At 42.3% G+C, this 18,726-nt stretch overlaps 1 protein-coding gene across 1 annotated transcript in view; it reads left to right on the top strand.

The window, feature by feature from the left end:
* The window catches only part of ALPK2 (alpha kinase 2), a 66,754-nt gene that overhangs the window by 36,621 nt on the left and 11,407 nt on the right, over positions 1-18,726 (top strand). The window contains exons 4-9 of the mRNA XM_026649033.1: positions 2,200-2,347; positions 5,139-5,266; positions 5,367-5,402; positions 11,359-11,633; positions 11,757-11,845; positions 15,551-15,768. Coding sequence (XP_026504818.1) covers positions 2,200-2,347; positions 5,139-5,266; positions 5,367-5,402; positions 11,359-11,633; positions 11,757-11,845; positions 15,551-15,768 — 894 coding nt within the window. The remainder of the gene's footprint in view (positions 1-2,199; positions 2,348-5,138; positions 5,267-5,366; positions 5,403-11,358; positions 11,634-11,756; positions 11,846-15,550; positions 15,769-18,726) is intronic.

Raw genomic sequence — 18,726 nt, 5'->3', positions numbered from 1 at the left:
AAGTAACTAACTGAATCAGGGCTTTAGAGTCCAATTCTACTTTGAAACACAACTCTAAAAATGTGAGGTTTCATGTTTATTGTTTCTCAGTCATTTCCAGTTCAAATGCCCTCAACTTATGAGTAAAAAGATGGGGGCTTTGTTTGGTGAGCTTGGTTGTTTTTGTTTTTAACAACAGCAAACTCCACTTGGAATCTGAGAGTCAATCTGCTATCTTTCCTCTCTCACATCATCAATAGCAATAAGGATTCTGCTCACTAACTAGGGTGACCAGATGTCCCGATTTTATAGGGACAGTCCCGATACTTGGGGCTTTTTCTTATATAGGCACCTATTACCTCACCCCCGCCCCATCCCAATTTTTCACATTTTCTATCTGGTCACCCTAGGTGATAAAGGAGTTTAGGCAAAATCAGTGCTACTTGGGTAACCACATTATGTTCACATTATTACACCTCAGTGATACCTGTGCAGCTTTATTATAGTTTAACTGACTGGCCCTTTAATCAGGGAGAAAGTGTATTGAATAAGAACATGCTATGTTTACATTACGACTTAAAAAAATGTATTAAGGCAAAGTTACAATAACATTTTAACATACTACATTGTACATTACTTATAACTTATTCAGGATCAGGACAATATTCAGAGAACCTGGCTAAAGATTCTGGCTTGCTGGCTGGGGAACCCTCCTTCTGAGTATGCTAGAAAGAGTGACCAAATTTCTAAATACCTGTCCTCTTGTTGGCATTTCTCTAGTGTACGTACTTGATGGGAAAGCTTTTCCATTGCATATTTTACTATACCACAATTCCACAAGAGGGATTATACATTTCCAATAATGTACAATAAAAAGTCTAGCTGCTAACAATAAAAAAGAAACTAATTTGTCCTTCTGTTTAAAATGTATTAAGTAAGCAGGTCAGGGGATCTCTAGGAAGCTGGCATTTTGTCATAAGAGGAATCTCTTTAATAATTTCCTCCCCAAACCATCTAATTCCTGGACACAACCACCACATGTGCACAACAAAGCCTGCCAACAAAGTACCTCCCTAGTAGCAAAAGTATGATGGAACTTACTTAACTGGAGTCAAATGCTATCTAGACAATAATTTATAAAAATAATTCTTTAGGGGCCACACAAATTGTAGATGTATATCCCCTTTCCCACATAGAGACAAACTCATCCAGAACAATTTCTTTGTCCAAATCCATCTCCCATCTTTTCATCTGGGTTGTTTTCTTATCAATGTCCTTTTCAGTCAAAATTGTATATATTTTAGAAATTAAATCTTTTGTTCCTGCTTGCTCCTGCGTCAACTCCTCAAATGTGATTAAAGGCCTAAATAGGGCCACCTAATATCCAGATTTCACAGCAAAATCTTTAACTTTTCAATATTGAAAATACGGGATCTTTATATTATTTACATTATTACATCTCTCTTGGTATGATTTCAAATCAGGACCCAAGAACAGCTGCCTGAATTGAGTAATCACAGCTCTTACCAACAACGAACAGTCACTTTGATATTTCCTAGGGATATTTTCCTCATTATTAATGAAAATAGCTAAGGGGAGGGCCTTGGCAGTAGAAATTTAGAAAATATGTCCAAAGCCACTAAGGTAGTCTGGATGAATGAGTGATATTTTATTTTTGGTGACCTACATTTCATTTTAACCCAATCATTATACATATCTCCAGTCTTGTTCTCATTTTAGCCAGTGTTTGCATGTTCAATTATTAACCCAACAGATCACATTTCTTATTGTGATGCATAATAATAAGCCAAATTAGGAAAAGCTAGTCTATGCCTCTTTATAGGCTTATACAGAACATTAGAACTCACCCTTTATCATTTGTTTCCATATGAATATTAATAGTGCATCCTGACATGTTTTTAATGTCATTTCAGGGATACCAACAGGGATGCATTGAAACAAAAATAATAACCTTGGGAGGACATTCATCTTTACCAAGGCTACCCTATCTAGCCAAGAAATTTCATATTTGTTCCATTCCTCCAAGTCTTTTATTATTTTATTCCACATTGGAGGGTAATTTGCCTTAATATTTATTCCTAAATATTTTACAGTCTTTTACCCATTTAAATTTATGTAGCTGACATTTTGAGGTCCCTTTAAAATGGCAAAGTAGTAGTAGTATTTTCTGATTCTTAACTGTGGATATTTCATTTCAAGCCCCCAAGTTACTGAAGAAAATCCATGCTGAGCTGTTCCCTGATTGTTCTGGAAATATTAAATTATGCTGTCAGTTTGGGGAAATTCATGAAGACTCCATCGTTACATGGATTAAAGATTCAAAGTTACTAGCTCGAGTGAATCGAAGGTAAGGAGGGATCCTAACTGGCACTTCCCAAAATATTTTGAGATTATCTTTTGTGGGAAAAAATTAAAGGGTCTAATGATAAACTCTTGGTGAGAGAACTGTAGTGCAATTACTGGGACAATATACTGACTAAAACAAAGTAGTCAGAGTTTGCAGAGTGTAATAATATCAGACATTGTTTCCCTCCTTCAAGGTAGTTCCTGTCTGCTTGCTTTAGCTGTTTCATATCTCTTCCCATCAGACTGTCAACTACTGTACAAGATCATGCTAAGGTGAAATTCCAGCAGCTGGGCCAAACGATATAAACAAGTCTGGCTAAGATATGAGAAACTGGGAGATATGAATCTCTAAGGCCTAATAAAAGCAGCTTCTTCGAGGAACAGGAGAGGTCACATCCTTTGAACTTTAAGTTCTGTTTTAAATGGCCCTTTAAACTGACAAGGGTTGGGTATGAGCGAAAATTATCTGACTCCTTAACCCAGCCAATTAAATTATATCAGGGTGACTGAGCAGCAGTGCACTGAGAAAAGTGGGAAATGAAAGTTTTATCTATTCAGGAGAGTTAGGCACCTAGCCTCTTTTGAAAATCCCACTAAGCACATGTAGGCACCTAAATACCTTTACAAATATGGACCTTAGTCCCCAATGACTTTCAATGATACTTAGGGCTCCTTAGTACTAACGTGACTTTTGAAAATGGAACTTCGGAGCCTAAGTCACATGGGCACTTTTGGAATTTTTACTCCCTCTTCCCGTCTCTTCAGCCCTTTCATTGTGCCCTTTCAATCCACCTCTCCAGTCTGTGGGGTACATTTACACTGCAGTAAAAGACCCACAGTACAGCTGCAGCTGGCCCAGGACAGCTGACTGAGGCTTGCATGGCACAGGCTGGGGAGCTATAAAATTGCAGTGTAGACACTCGCCAGGTCTCAGGGCCCAGGCTCCCGCCTGAGCCCAAACATCTACGCTAAAATTTGATAGCCCCATAGCCCAAGCCCCACGAGCACGAGTCAGCTGACCCAGCCTCTGAGACTTGGTGCCACGGGGTTTTTTTTAATTGCAGTGTAGATGTATGCATAAAATCATAGAAATGTAGGACTACAAAAGACCTTGAGAGATCACCTAGCCCAGCCCCCTGCAATGAGGCAGGACCAAATAAACCTAGACCTTGTACCCCTAGTCTTGTCGCCATATAGACAGTATGCTTTTCAGTTTACAGCCTGTCATAGACCGTACACTGATACAACACCCAATACAATGGGGCCCTGATGCTGATAGGGCATCTCTGGGCACTACTGTAATACAAATAGTAAATAATAAAGGTTAAGAGATAGGTATTTGAGCCTGTGGGTTTTGCCATCTTGAACGTCACTGTTCTTGGAAAGCAGCCCTTCCCTAAATAGCATTACAGCACTAAGCAACAGTGATCCAAGAGTGGCATAAAAATGGGGGTTAGCACAGCTGAGGGCATGTACTAGTAGAGTAACTGAGCAGGTCTCCAACACTCACCAGATCACATCAGATGTGCCATTCTTAGCTCCTCCAAATGATGCTGCGGAGTGGCAAATATATAATATGAATGAAGAGGGAAAGGAGAGAACAGCTGGACAACTTATTACTAGTCCTAAACAAGAGCAGTTTTAAGTATAGACTGGATGTTGCAGGTGGCTAGCTAGGGTGCTCCATTTTACCAGGAAGGGGTGCGTGGATACAGAGTAGTTGCAGTGCAGGCAACAATCCAGGGGTTTATTGCTAAAGCATGAGCTGCACAAGGCCCGATAGCCAGAAAACACATTTCCTACCCTAGAAAAGAGCAGAGGAAAAGAATTGGGCGGGGTTAGGTGGGCAAATAAAGAGAGGTGGAGAAATCAGGGGAAAGAAAAAGGTAAGGATCCCAGGGAAAGGAAGAGAGATGAGAGGCGACTAGGGAAAAGGAAAAAGATCTGGGGGACCCAGGGAAAAGAGATGGGGAATCCATATTGTTTATTCAGGTTGGGAAGAGGAAACTAAAGATTATTATTGATCTAGGGCCCCAATTCAGCACTTACACACATTCTTAACTCTGATTGAAGTCAAGTTAATGGGTGCTCACACACATTGCTGAGCAGGGCTGGCCTTAAGCACATGCTTAAAGTTGAGCATAGGCTCAAAGATAAAATATAAGGTGCCAATACACCAGCCTTAGTCTCACACACACAGTCAAATTCAGCCCTGATGTTAGCAAGCACAACACCTTTGCTCTCATTCATGTCAAAAAGTGGTCCATACCAATATCCAATACCTATACATGTTTTTTTGGAAGGACGCACTCTATTTCCATGCAGAGCTGCTCTGAATATCCAATCAACAGTATTTGTCTCTTAGTCTACAGGAAAATATACTTTACATGCTATGTTAAGAGACTACAGAAAACATTCTATCTTATGACTGCTAGTGTCATGTTCCCCATACACATGCCCTGCCTGTCGTAGCAAGTTTACCTGTGAAATCAATATGAATATTAGAAATTCATAAGAGTTTCTAATATTGTAATATAATCAGATTCTATGTAGGTTTGCTAAAAGTATTATTTTCTCTCAGGATATGATGAAAAAAAAATCTACTGGGCAATACAAAACAGGCTGAATGCTTCCAAGTGGGGTTTCAAAAAACATCAAATCTATTCACATCCCCTCTGAATCACGCTCTTTGCAGCATCATTTAATCCAAAAAATTGGGTGGTCCTGAGTAAGTTGGTTAGAAAAAATGTTTCTAAATACTAAACTACAAATGTTAACAACTTCTATTCCAGTGCAGGGGATGATTCACCAGTGTCTTTGGCAATAGTTCAAACTAGCATAAAAGACCAGGGATTGTATTATTGCTGCTTGAAGAATGTTTATGGAAAGGTGACTGCTGAATTTAACCTGAACTCTGAAGGTAAATCCCAGCACACTGGCTTTTAAATTATAAGAACAACGACAGACACCATTTGAATTCTGTGTCACTACAGTGTCTCTTTCCTTTTGTTCCCTTGCAGTATTGAAACATCTTTCAAGTTATCAGGATATTGAAGGTAAATACATTCATTGTTTGTTTCAAATACCTGCCCTTACTAATTGGCACACTTTTGTCAATAAAATATAAATAAAAATCAACAATAAATGTGTAATTATAGATGTTATTAGGCTCCTGAAGGTAAAGGACCAGGTTTGTTAGTTCTTTGCATTGCTCTGGTGATGCAAAACAGCTGTATAATGAAAACCAGATAGTTAAACCAAGCTGACAGCTGCTTTGCATCATCAAAGTGAGCTGATGGTTTCAGTGAATCTGGCCCAACGTATTTCATTTCTCTTAATGTGAAAATAAATGATGAGCAAAGTTGCCACTTTAATGATGGTCCCAGAGATGAACTTATGGAAAGAATTTTCAAACAAGATAAAAAAATGAACAAAAATGTACATATTTACGTGCACAGTTGCAGTGGTTTCATATGTAAATCAAATTGCACCTGCAAATGGTAAATTAGGTGCCTGAACAGCTGTGTTCAGGTCAGATCACCCACTTTGCACATGCAGTAATGATTCTTACAGTTCTCCCTCCCTTGATCAGAGGAATGAACTGTTGTGTGTGATGCTGGCTGTTCTAGAATTAGGAACAGAATCATTCTTCGCAACACATCTTTTCAGTGAGGAAGTTATGTCTTTTAAATTGTCTCAGGGGAAATTAGTGCATCCACAAAAGCTTGCACTCATCTTTTGCATACCAAAACACCTCCATTTACACACACAAGTCAAAAGATACATAGGAAAAACCCAACATTTTTAAAAATACAAACCTTGTTTGGGATACTAACACTCAGATTTACAATTTCTATAGAATTATAGAAATGTTGGGCTGGAAGGGATCTCGAGGAGTTACCAAGTACAGCTCCCTGCACTGAGCCAGGACCAAATAAACCTAGACCATTGTCTAACCTGTTCTTAAAAACCTCCACTGATGGGTTTTGCTCAACCTCCTTTCATAGGCACCGACTCCATGGGTGCTCCGGGGCTGGAGCACCCACGGGGAAAAATTAGTGGGTGCTCTGCACCCACCGGCAACCCAGCTCCCCTCACCCCCCGCCCCGCCCCTCCTCCTCCTCCTCCCTCTCCCCATGAACACGCCGCGTCGCCGCTCCTCCACCTACCTCCCAGCGCTTCCCGCCCGGCTGCTGCCAAATAGCTGTTTTGCGGCATAGCAAGCTCTGGGAGGGAGGGGGAGGAGCGGGAACATGGCGCACTCAGTGGAGGAGGTGGGGCTGGGACGGGGATTTGGGGAAGGAGTCGGAATAGGGGCAGGGTGAGGGTGGAGTTGGGGTGGGGACTTTGGGGAAGGAGTTGGAATGGGGGCAGGGCAGGAGTGGGAGGAGTGGGGCAGGGGCGGGGCCTCATGGAAGGGGTGGAGTTGGGGGGGGACGGTGGCAGAGGGGGCGTCGAGCATCCACTGGCGGGAGCAGAAGTCGGCGTCTATGCCTCCCTTGGAAGTCTATTCCAGAATTTAACCACCCGTATAGTTAGAATTTTTTTCCTAATATCTAATCGAACTCTCTCATCCTGCAAATGAAGCCCATTACTTCTTGTTCTACCTTCAGTGTACAATGAAAACAATTGCTCCTCATCCACTTTATAAAAAGCCTTAACATATTTGAGGACTGTTATCAGGTCACCCCTTCAGACAGGGGTGAAAGTAACTTAATGGACTTACCGGTATGCAGGACAGCCGGGTCCTGGGCAAGGTGTGTGGGGGCGCTCTGGGCCCCCAGAAGGGGCAGAGCCTCAGGCAGAAGGGGCAGGACTATGGCCAGACTCCCTCAGCCAGCCCTTCAGTGCCACCCGGCCTGCGCCAATCCAGGCTCCGGTAGCGATTTAAAGGGCCAGGGTCTCGGCCGCTGTTGCAGTAGCTGCCCTTTTCCCCTGCCCCTCCCCATCAGCGGCCCTGCCAGTATGGTCAACTATGTACCGGCAGCCACTTTCTTACTGGTACGCCATACTGGACCGTACAGGTTTACTTTCACCTCTGCCCTCAGACTTCTTTTCCCAAGACTAAACATGCCCATTTTTTAAACCTTTCTTTATTGGTCAGGCTTTCTAAAGCTTTGATCATTTTTATTGCTTTCCTCTGGATTCCCTCCAATTTGTCCATATCTTTCCTAAAGTGTGGCACCCAAAACTGGACACAATACTCAGCTGAGGCCTCACCAGTTCGAAGAAGAATGAGACAATTACCTCCCACATACGACACTCCTGTTAATACATCTCAGAATGTTATTAGCCTTTTTCACAACTGCATCACACTGTTGACTCATGTTAAATTTATGATCCACTATAAGCCCCAGATCCTTTTCAGCAGTACTACCACCTAGTCAGTTATTTCCCATTTTGTACTTTTATTTGTGCATTTGATTTTTTCTTCCTAAGTGAAGTCCTTTGCACTTGTCTTTATTGAATATCATCTTGATTTCAGACCAAATTGTCCAATTTGTCAAGGTCATTTTGAATTCTAATGCTGTCCTCCAAAGTGCTCCCCGCTTGGTGTCATCTGCAAATATTATAAGCTTATTCCCCACTCCATAATCCAAGTCACTAATGAAAATATTGAATAGTACCAAACCCAGGACAGACCCCTGCAGGACCCCTTTAGATATGTCCTCCCAGTTTGACAGTGAACCATTGAACACTACTTTTTAGTACGGTTTTTCAACCAGTTGTGGCTTAGATGAAATTACCAGTACTATGTTTCCCTAGTGTGCTTATGAGAATGTCATGTGGGACTGTGTCAAAAACCTTACTAAAATCATGATATATCATGTCAACAGCTTCTCCCTATCCACTAGACCAGTAACCTGAAGGCAGTAATTCTGGATGATTACCTAATCATACAGCAAAATCATCATAATATATATTGTCAATCTGTATTGGAAAGTCACGCAGCTTGATTTTCAAAAACTCTGATTAACAGTGGTGGGGGGGTTTGATCACATAGGCGCATATTCTAAGCCAACATTCACAATGCATCACATATCTTGGTGAATGCACTTATCACTAAAATTCAGGTCTGGAGTTTAAACACTCCGATATTCGGGAGCATCTGAGCAGAGGATTTAGCCCATTTGACCCATTTTATAGCTAGGGCCAGTTACAACAGTCAGATCTGGTTTGGGATTTTGAATTTTTCCAAACTTCAGAGGTGTTCAGCTCCAGAATTGTGGCTTGGGTACTAATGGTTATGTATCTGTAGGTCTGATTGTTCTCCTTAACCTCTGAGGATAGGACAAGAAGCAATGGGCTTTAATTGCAGCCAGGGTGGTTTAGATTGGACATTAGGAAAAACTTTCTAACTGTCAGGGTGGTTAAGCTCTGGAATAAATTGCCTAGGGAGGTTGTGGAATCTCCATCATTGGAGATTTTTAAGAGCAGGTTAAACAAATACCTGTCAGGGATGATCTGAATAATACTTAGTCCTGCCATGAGTGCAGGGTACTGTACTAGATGATCTCTCAAGGTCCCTTCCAGTCCTATGATATGATAGTATTTCCAAGGTGCAGCCCGAGACACAACACTCATCAGAGATTAAATTAGCTTTGACCCTGAATCCTCTTTCATTATACCATTAATACATGATAAATCATCTTTTCCTCTTGCACCAGAAATGCCTTCAGACCTTATAGATCAGTCATCAGTGCAATATTTCTTTGACAGTTCTTTCCCATTATGCGTTGACCCTGGCTGTCCCAATAAAGGCAAAATTCCCCTTAAAGCTAATGGGAGTTTGCAGAATTGTGCCTTTTATGGAATTCCTGTAGTATAAAACAGGTTGAGTTAAATGGACAGATACTTTCGATGCATTTGGTGCACTGTCACTTCACACACAATAACTAGTGAGATACCACCGCAACATGTCACAGTAATAAAGAAGAAGAAAAAAAGAGGAGCAATAAGATATTCTGGCATAAAATCTTCCAGTGCTATTTGAACACATGGTATTTGCAAGTTGTCTGCTGTGTAACTTTACCCAAGGAGAAGGGCAAGGATGGAGATCTGGAATATTTTCCCCATGTGTTATCTTTTATTTAATCAGACCGGCACATCTTGCTATGCATGTGCTAAAGATAGACAACGCTTTGCATATTGGTTTATCATTTCTGAACATACTGTACTAGTCAACTACTTCATTCAGATGGTTGATTTTTTTCTTGTTTCTCTTTGTGGAGTAGAATTAATCATTCACTTCCTCTTTAAAACAAATGGAGGGCTTTTCATCTAGCAATGCTGTATAACTTGATAAAAGAACTATAATTGGAGATAAGGAGCCCTTTTATTATAGCACTGTATATAGACATACACTGTTCATTCTTTGCTTCAAAGGGAGTCAAAGGATTACATAGTCTAAATTGGAGATAGTCACTTTTGCAAGCAGAAAGACTTTGGACGACTGCACCACTTAGGGCTTTAGGTTTTCTTCTCTCACTTTTCATTAACACAGGAGAAGTTGTATGTACATAGAGAGATGAAAGTAGTCCTCACTCTACGTAACTCTGCAGCAGGGTGACCAGATAGCAAGTGTGAAAACTTGGGATACTTTCCCCCCCCCCCCCCCAGGGGGCAGGGAGTATAGTTGCCTATATAAGACAAAGCCCCTAATATCGGGACATCTGGTCACCCTACTCTGCAGATCTGAAACGCAGGTAGAATTTTTAGTTCATTTTCCTCTACAATCTTGCCCTTTTCCCCACTCCAGTTTTTTCTTTTACTCTTTTTGTATTTCCCTGCTTCTTCTTCCTCTGATATTTTGTCTGTATTTTCTTGGTAACATTATTCCACACATTTAGAAATTGAAGTCAGTAATTCCGCAGTTTTATTCAGTTTTAACAAACTTAAGCAGATGTTCGTCATCTCAGTGCAACCTATAAAATCCACAGGTGACAGTTTGAGAATCATGGTTCAAATTTATGCCTCGTGTCACCCTCACTGAAATCAATGCAGTTACTCCACAGATGAATGTGACACAATATTTTATGGAGAACCTGAGTCTACACAAAACCACCTGTGGAATAAAAGTCATAGAATCATGGAAATGGAGGACTGGAAAGGACTCGATAGGTCATCAATTCCAGTCCCTGCATTGAGGCATGACTAAGTATTACCTAGACCATCCCTCCTAGTCCTCCTATTATCTTCTCTCCTTTCTAATCAATCTTTAACCTAGTGCTTACTGTTTTAAAACACAAGTATTCAAGATACAAGATTTAGCATGTAATTCTGCAGCTCTGGGACTGATCTGAAAAATGTTATTGATGCTATAATTATTATGTATATTATGGTAGTACCTGGTCCAGATTGGGACCTCCTTGAACCAGGTGCTGTACAAGCACACAGGTAAACAAGGTTTCTGCACTGAAGAAATCTGAAAGCTAAAGTTAATTTTTAAACATTGTTTTTCAAATTGTAAAATAAGCTAAAGCAGAATTGACAACACACTCACGTCTTCAGGCTTTTCTAAAAAGATTAGGCCTGATTTCCAGGGAGGTTAGGTGTGCAATCACACATGCAAATAGAGCACACCCTAGCTGTGTGTGTATTTTGTAGACTCAATGGCCCAACTTTCCTGCCTTCTCACTGGAACAAAAAATTTGAAGCAAATCACTGCCACCACCGACTTCAGGTTCTCAAGCAGCTGTAGTGGCTTCACGTACATTTGAAGATCCAGTTCAAAATTGCCCTGTTTGTTTTTAAAATCCATTGTGGATTTGCTCCAGCCTACCTCATGGACCCTGTAGCTCTCTATTTCCCTCTCTACTCCATCAATGAGACTCCCTCTCTGTCCCTCCACAGTGTCTCGGCATTCTCTTCAGCAGTCTTTCCCCATCAGAACAGCCTTCTTTCCACCTCTTTCCCCTATTCTTTTCTTTTCACTCTTAACAGTCTCTTTCTTTGCAATTTACTGTGTATATGGAAAGATGCTATACAGAACACAGTTTCATTGTGGTTTAGGTTTGGAAGAGATTGAATTCATTCAGCTCATGTTCAGAGAAGACTTCATCAGCGATAGCTATTTTGGTGGCAACCTGCATGGAAGGATTGCAACGGAAGAGTTACACTTTGGTGAAGGGGTGCACCGGAAAGCATTTCGAAGTAAAGTGATGCAAGGCCTAGTGCCTATATTCAGCCCCGGTCATCCCTGTGTTCTTAAAGTGCACACTGCTATTTCATATGGGACCAAAACCAAAGATGAACTTGTTCAGAAGAACTACAAACTGGCAATGCAGGTAAACTCTATTTTCCTCCATAAACAAACATTTGTGGGAATAGCTGGCTTTGAAATTTTCAAACAGCTGGCTGTGTTAAATGTTTTCAGTAACGCTGCATTGGCATTCCTGTTTGTAATATAGGAATGCTATGTTCAAAATACCGCAAGAGAGTACGCCAAGATATACGCAGCAGAAGCAGAATCTTTGGAAGGCTTTGGAGAAGTGCCAGAGTGAGTATGTATATTATTCTGAGCTACACTGGCCATCTGGCTCCTGGAAAATATTGCTGGGGAAGAAAAAACAGGCATGCTGAGAACATATGGGGTACCACTGCAGTCATATCTTAGATCATACTTGGTAACGATGAAATGGTAAGAATGATTCTGTCTTCCAATTATAGAGAAAAAAAGTAAAATCCAGTGAGTAGCGGAGATTCAGAAGCAAAGGGCTTAATTCCAATCTCACTTACACTGATGTAAAGAGTAATCCATATATGTCAGTGCAAGTACACCAGTGTAAACCCAGTGGGAGATGAGAGTCAGACCCCAAAGCTTTCAATTAAAAATAAAACCTAGCCAAAAAACCGTAGAATTTCTGAAAGCTGGTACTAAGTCTCTTCTGTTTAGGCAAGTCACTTGAGCCCATCTGTGCTTAAGCCACAAAGTTTAGCTCTGGTTCTGGACTCTTCCCATGTTTGGGATGTTCATATTGAAGGATTGTCCCAGTGTAGAGAGTGGGTTTGTCTATGTGTGGAGATCAGATGAGTAGTTTTAGTACAGACCCGTTGCTGCACCTCAGGTTGGGAAGTGACACCTCGTGAATTTTGCAACAGATATCTCAGATCCTTTTCAAAGGATTTGCTGTTCCTGTGTATGGCTACCATATATAGTCAGATGCCCTAAGGATGGTTGAAATTCCACCTGTCCATGACTCACCTCAAGGATAAACCTCACATGCCTGTGAGCAGCCTAAGTCTCCATCTCCTTCTAGAGGACATAAGATATCTGCTTCAGCTGCATCTGAATCACTGAAAAAGATTAGAGTGGATGAGTTAACTATTTTCCCAGTAGTCTCTCTATATATAGTGAAAGATGATTCCATCGCAATCCAGAAAACAGTGAAATAAAACAGCTATATGCTGACCCAAAGTGAGCTGAACATTAAACTACACCACCTCTTTCCATCTTTACTAATTAGAATAATTTATATACATGCCATTCACGGTGGCAGCTATTTCATACAGCACCAGAAGGAAAGAGGAAGTCTGGACAGCTTCCATTTGGTTACTCTGTATGCAGTATGCGTGCTCAGCATGACTGGTTTTTATTTTCTCCATAGCTCTGAGATAAAAGCAGGCAACGCTGCACCACTGAGTTTTAGGGGGGAAAGCACAGCAAAGAAAGGGGTTCTCAAATGAGTGTAAAGGGACCTACATGCCCAAGACTGCATTTAAGAAGATTTTTCGGTGGGACCTTTTAAAACCATGCAGTAAGGAAGGGCTATAAGTCTTGCAGCGTTTACTGCAAGCTGCTGCTACTACTACATTGGTGCCTATAAAGAATTTTCCAAATGAGCTCTGTCGATACCACACAAAATGCAGCCTCTGGAATGCTTTGCTAAAGCAACTTGTTCAGTACCACACGCTTTCCTTAAAGGCAAATACCATTCCTGGCAGCGCCCCTGTAAAGGGAATGAGAGGTTTTACCAAGTGAGAGAAAGCTCCTCCTCCTCCAGAACTGCAATCTTCACATCCTGGGCTTCTAGTGAGGACACCGTTGTATCAGTATAAAAGGGTACAGCTGTTCCCGAATGGCAAAGGGAATAACTGGACAGGTGTCAGGCCCCTTTATACCAGCATTCCTGCTCCACACTAGGGCTTTTACCTATTTAAATACATTGGTTAAAATAAAAATAAAAACCACACCCATAAACCAAATAGTTATACCAGTAAAAATTAAGTGTAGACCAGGCCTGAAAGAGCAGTAAGGAAGAGTTCTCCAGGTCCGTGCCCATCTGCTCTATCTCCAAGCCATCTCAGGCCTCCGTATCCCATCTGTTATATGGGCAACACTCCAATTCATTTCAGTATGAGCTGTGTGTACTCAAATTATGCTGGGAATCAGGCCCCTTGAACACTGCCATTTCCAGAAGCACTGGACTGTCCTTGAGAGTTATACTTCTGGGTGTGACCACCACCATTTTGGCATATCGATTTAAGGGATGATGCTGGATGCAGGAAGGCGTGTGACTGGAGAGGAGCACACTTCTCTGGGGTTTGCCATAACTTCCTGTAAAGCAGTGACTATTGCTCCATACATTGGTTATCACAGGCACTGCCTGGAGATCTTGTGAGCTGTATAATAAAATATGGCGATGTCTTGTGATAAACTCCATTTGATTTCAAAATAGCATTATCATCATGAGATACTGGAGCCTGATTCTGTTCTTACTAGCATCAGTGTCATTCACCACTGACATCAGTGGAGTTACTCTTAGGGTTTCTCCTGCCACCCTTCACTGTATTAGCAGGCAGGGCCGGCTCCAGGCACCAGCATAGCAAGCAGGTGCCTGGGGCGGCCAATGAAGAGGGGGGCGGCACCTCCGTCCGTTCAGCGGCAATTCGGTGGCGGGGCCGTCACTCACTGTCGGTGCAAAGAACCTGCCGCCGAATTGCCGCCGTAGAATGAAGCGGCGGTAGAGCTGCTGCCGCTGGCGATCGCGGCTTTTTTTTTTTTTTTTCCTGCTTGGGGCGGCAAAGATGCTAGAGCCGACCCTGGTAGCAGGGCACTCCTCCGGAGCACTCCTGTGTCACTCCAGTGTAAACAGAATCAGGCGCATTGTGAGGTTTCAATGCACTTCTCAGAAGCCGAGATGAAGCAGCAGCAATGAATTCTGGTAACCAAGAGGTTCATGTTGGCAGTGAGATAAGTAGTTTCTAGAATCCTCAACAGATTCAAGTATGTGCTAGCTAGACGTGCTAAGCTCATCAGTTTCACTTTATCTTCAGTGTGTCTTTGAGAAGACCTCATAACTCAAAGCAAAACTTCCACAGTTTGTCTGGATTTGGACCGCAACCAGTTTCATATCTATTCCATCCCTAACTATAAATAAACCTAGGGTCTGGCAAACCCAGCCCACGTTCATGGAAGGCTTTGCAAACCTTTTGGCAAAATTAGCCCAAGTTTTGAGTTGGAAAACTAAGTGAGTTTTGCCTGGTTTTGAATTTCCATGTGAAATTTCACCTGGAGTCAGCTGAGGAGTTCTGAACTGGACACAGACTTCACCAGAGTTCAGGGATTTTCAGCTCCAAGGCTTTGGCTTGAGCCAGTCTGTACTAAGAATTTAATGATCCCTCTAAAAAGAAGTTCTTTATATTTCATCTTCTTGTTGTCTGGCAAAAGAGTTGTTTTGGTCTGAATTTTCAAAAGTGCTAACTAACTTTGGATGCCTCTGGCTTTAGGTGCACAAATTGAGAAACCCAAGAAGTGCCTACTGAAGTGCATCAACACTGATCACAGATAACATTGCCATGGAAGCCACTGGAGGATAAAAGGGCTCAGCACCTTTAAAAATCAGGCCTTCTGTTGTCAAAAAGGCACCATAAAAACAATGCACCCAAAAATTAGTGAACACTTTTTAAAATGTAGGCCTTCATTTTCGGAATGTACAAGGACGGCATTAGCAATTATGCTTTGAAAACTTAATGCAGAAGGGTTTAGATTTGACCCAATAAATGAAACAGAACTTACATCATTTGTAGATCGCTGCACAATAGAAGGATCTAATTCCTATCAAAATGTTTCCTACTATCAAACTTGACTCAGCCCTAGTATCTTTTCTACTGACTATCTGAAACTGCATGTTCCTGGACAAAAAGTCTCTCTCTTACACGTTCCCTGACTGAGATCATTAAAGTTTATTGGGTTCGATTTCAGGATCATTCCTATTTTCCTTGTTCATCGTCCTGAGAATAATATCCCTTATGCAACCGTGGAAGAGGAACTGATTGGAGAATTTGTGAAATATTCTGTCCGGGATGGCAAGGAAATAAATTTCATGAGAAAAGACTCAGAAGCTGGTCAGAAGTGTTGCACCTTTCAGCACTGGCTGTATGAGAAAACCAATGGAAATTTGCTCGTTACAGATTTTCAAGGTGAGAGTTCTGATCCTTGTGACAGTATGTGACAGTTCTGCCATGCTATCACCCTGACACCCAATCACTCAGTATCCCAGTGACTGGACAGACTTTCATAGTACGTGTATGGAGTCAGTGGCAGTGAGCCTCCCTGCCTGGGCTGACAGATTTGGGGTGGGGCTTTGTGCTAGCTACAAAATCTGCACTGAAGTTACAACTTGGGCAGCAGCTCAGACTCTGAAGCCTAGGGATGAGGGTAGTGCACTTGAAAGCGCTGTCTACACAGCTATTTTTAGAGTGCTAGCACGAGTCTCGCCAACCCATGTCTGTCGCCCCAGGCCGGGAATCTCACGGTCACAGGCTGTGTAGATATGCCTTCAGAGCTTCATTCCAGCACAATTCTATTCTTTGCTGTTTTCAACATATTGAACTTGCTGAGCATGGTCATGTAACGCCGGCTGACCCCAGTCATCGGCAGCCAGGATCAAACCTGGGAGCTCACTTACCACATGATCCTCTACTGCATGAGCTAAAAGACGCATGTCTCTTAGCCAAGGCGGTAGAAGGCTCATCAATCTCTAGCTGGTCTAGCCGCCATTAGAAAGGGACAGAGTGCCACACCAAGCAGGCATGGGTTACTCTCACTCGCTAACCTTATCACATAAAACTACTTCCCCTGGATGGGAACCAGAGAGATTCCTGTTGAACAGCTCATGTCCAGTGCCCTGGCTGCACACTTGCTAGCACACTTACCGTCTCTCTCTTGAGTAATTTAATTCCTTTTGTGGCTCTAGTATTTAATTCTTGACCTTTTATCCCCACACTCAGAATCTGAATCCTTCCCACGCCATCAGACATCACCTGCGGTACCCACAAGGCTCCGCCATCCATGTCTATCGTGCTGTTTGACAGAATGGTTCTCCTGTTGTGTTTCTATAACTCAGCTCTTTTACAAGGATAGGCTGTTGGCCTATCGCTCAGCCAGTGGGCTGCTTTTTGTCTGGTCCCTACCCTTTTTGTCTGTTGGATAGTCCTAACAGGAGTTAAAACTCCCGCCATCACAGCTCTCAGGGTCATTGGAACATAGAAGCCACCCATGACATCAAGCATAGTCTCCTGTAAAGGACAGTATTATTACTAGGCATTATAACCCAGACGAGGAGTTGCAGGTGCTCCAGACCTCTGAATACCAGGCCACATGTTTAGGTGTCTAAATATGGATTTAAATGCCAGTCTTCAGGCACCAAAGTTGGAACATTTTGTCTTGAGCCTTTATTTCAGAAACACAACGTAAGCAGTGTGACCCAGTGTGCCTGGGGCAGCCCTCACTTAAAATGCCAACGTCAGGGCAGGCTGCAAAAGGGAGAGCAGATAACCACCAGTTTTGGGAGTAACACTGAAGTTAAACTCACCAACCAGTCACAACTGTGCTTCTGATCCCCCACACTGGTTATCAAGAAGCTGAAAAAAGAAATCACACAGCCCCCTTTATTACATTCCAGTTCTCTGGCTCCCAATCAGCTCATAGGTCCAGTACAGTGAGAAGTTATTTAAAAACTTTGTTCACTATACAAAATGTTCTTCTGACCCCAAAAGGCCAGCCACATTACCAGTTCAATATTAGTTTGGATCTTACCCAAAATACCACACTGCCAGCCAATCCTTTAGCAGCTAAAACTAAAGGTTTATTATAAAAAGGAAGAAAGAACAAGAAGAGAGTTGTTAAATGATAAAGCACCCAGATACATACAAAGACCTCAGCGTCCATATATCAGGTTCTTAGCAGTACTGGTGAGTTTGCCAGCTTGAAAGTCCCTCTGGCGGCAGCTCAATCATGCCGCTCCATTCTTCGGCGGCAATTTGGCGACAAGTCCTTCGCTCCCTCTCTTCCTCTTTGGCGGCACTTCAGCGGCAGCTCAAAGAGAAAGAGAGGGACTGAGGGACCCGCCGCCGAATTGCCGCCGAAGACCCGGACGTGCCACCCCTTTCCATTGGCCGCCCCAAGCACCTGCTTCCTTCGCTGGTGCCTGGAGCCGGCCTTGGTTCTCTGGAACCCTAGGCAGCACTTCTCATCACTCCACCAAATGTTTGGCTTGTGTTATACTCTCTCCAGCCCGTTCTGGACATATGGTACTCTCATCTGAGTCTAACTGTGTCATTCCTGACTTGCTCCCACTGCTGTGCTAAGCATGCTGCCCTTGCAATGCTCCTGGTCCTTTCTGGCCTTGGTAGTGAGAGACTGGAATCAGGAATCACACCTGAACCTCTTATGCAAACCAGGAAATCACATGGCTCCAGCTTCCAATGAATTTGTTTGTACAATGCCTCGCACAATGGGGCCCTGGTTCATGACTCCTACGCTCTACTGAAGTACAAGTAAAGAACAACATCGTTCACGGGAATTAGCTAATTAGATGATACCCTGTCAGTATAAAAATATCTGTAAATTACTGTTATCAAAAACTTATTGTAACAGGCTTTTTTGCCTGAAATAACAATTCGAACTAGCATTATGCCAGAGGAACCGCAGTCAAATTATTAAATAGGGACATTGGATTTTCTAAAGTATATTCTTTTTTAGTCTAATTGAAGCATTGAGACCCACCTGGTAATTAAAAAAAAAATCAATACTAATTACAAGTGCCTTTGGCAAAGTGACTGGAGAACAATACAAATATGGGTTTAGAACAATTAAAATAATACACGGCCTTTTGATATGGCATCTCACATGAGAGATAATAAAAGCTGTGCAGGGAGGTTTCTGATATTTTCTTTTCTACTCTCTAACGCCGGCCCTGTGAGCTCTGGTGCTGTGTTGGCTTTCTGTGTGTGATCCACACTCACAGGAAAGAAATGAATTAGCTGCTTGCTGTGGCAAGTGCTTTAAAAAGGTTCATTGGCATCCAATGTGGGGTAGGGGAGGTTTTCACATGGCTTGTGTCTCTGTAAATAACCACTTTGGAAAGAAAAAAAAGT

This window comes from Terrapene carolina, unplaced genomic scaffold (genome assembly GCF_002925995.2).
Source record: "Terrapene carolina triunguis isolate 2854851 unplaced genomic scaffold, T_m_triunguis-2.0 Scaffold69, whole genome shotgun sequence".
In the NCBI taxonomy this organism is placed as follows: Eukaryota; Metazoa; Chordata; order Testudines; family Emydidae; genus Terrapene; species Terrapene triunguis.
The sequence above is the reverse complement of the archived record's forward strand: the minus strand, read 5'-3'. Positions and strand labels throughout refer to the sequence as shown.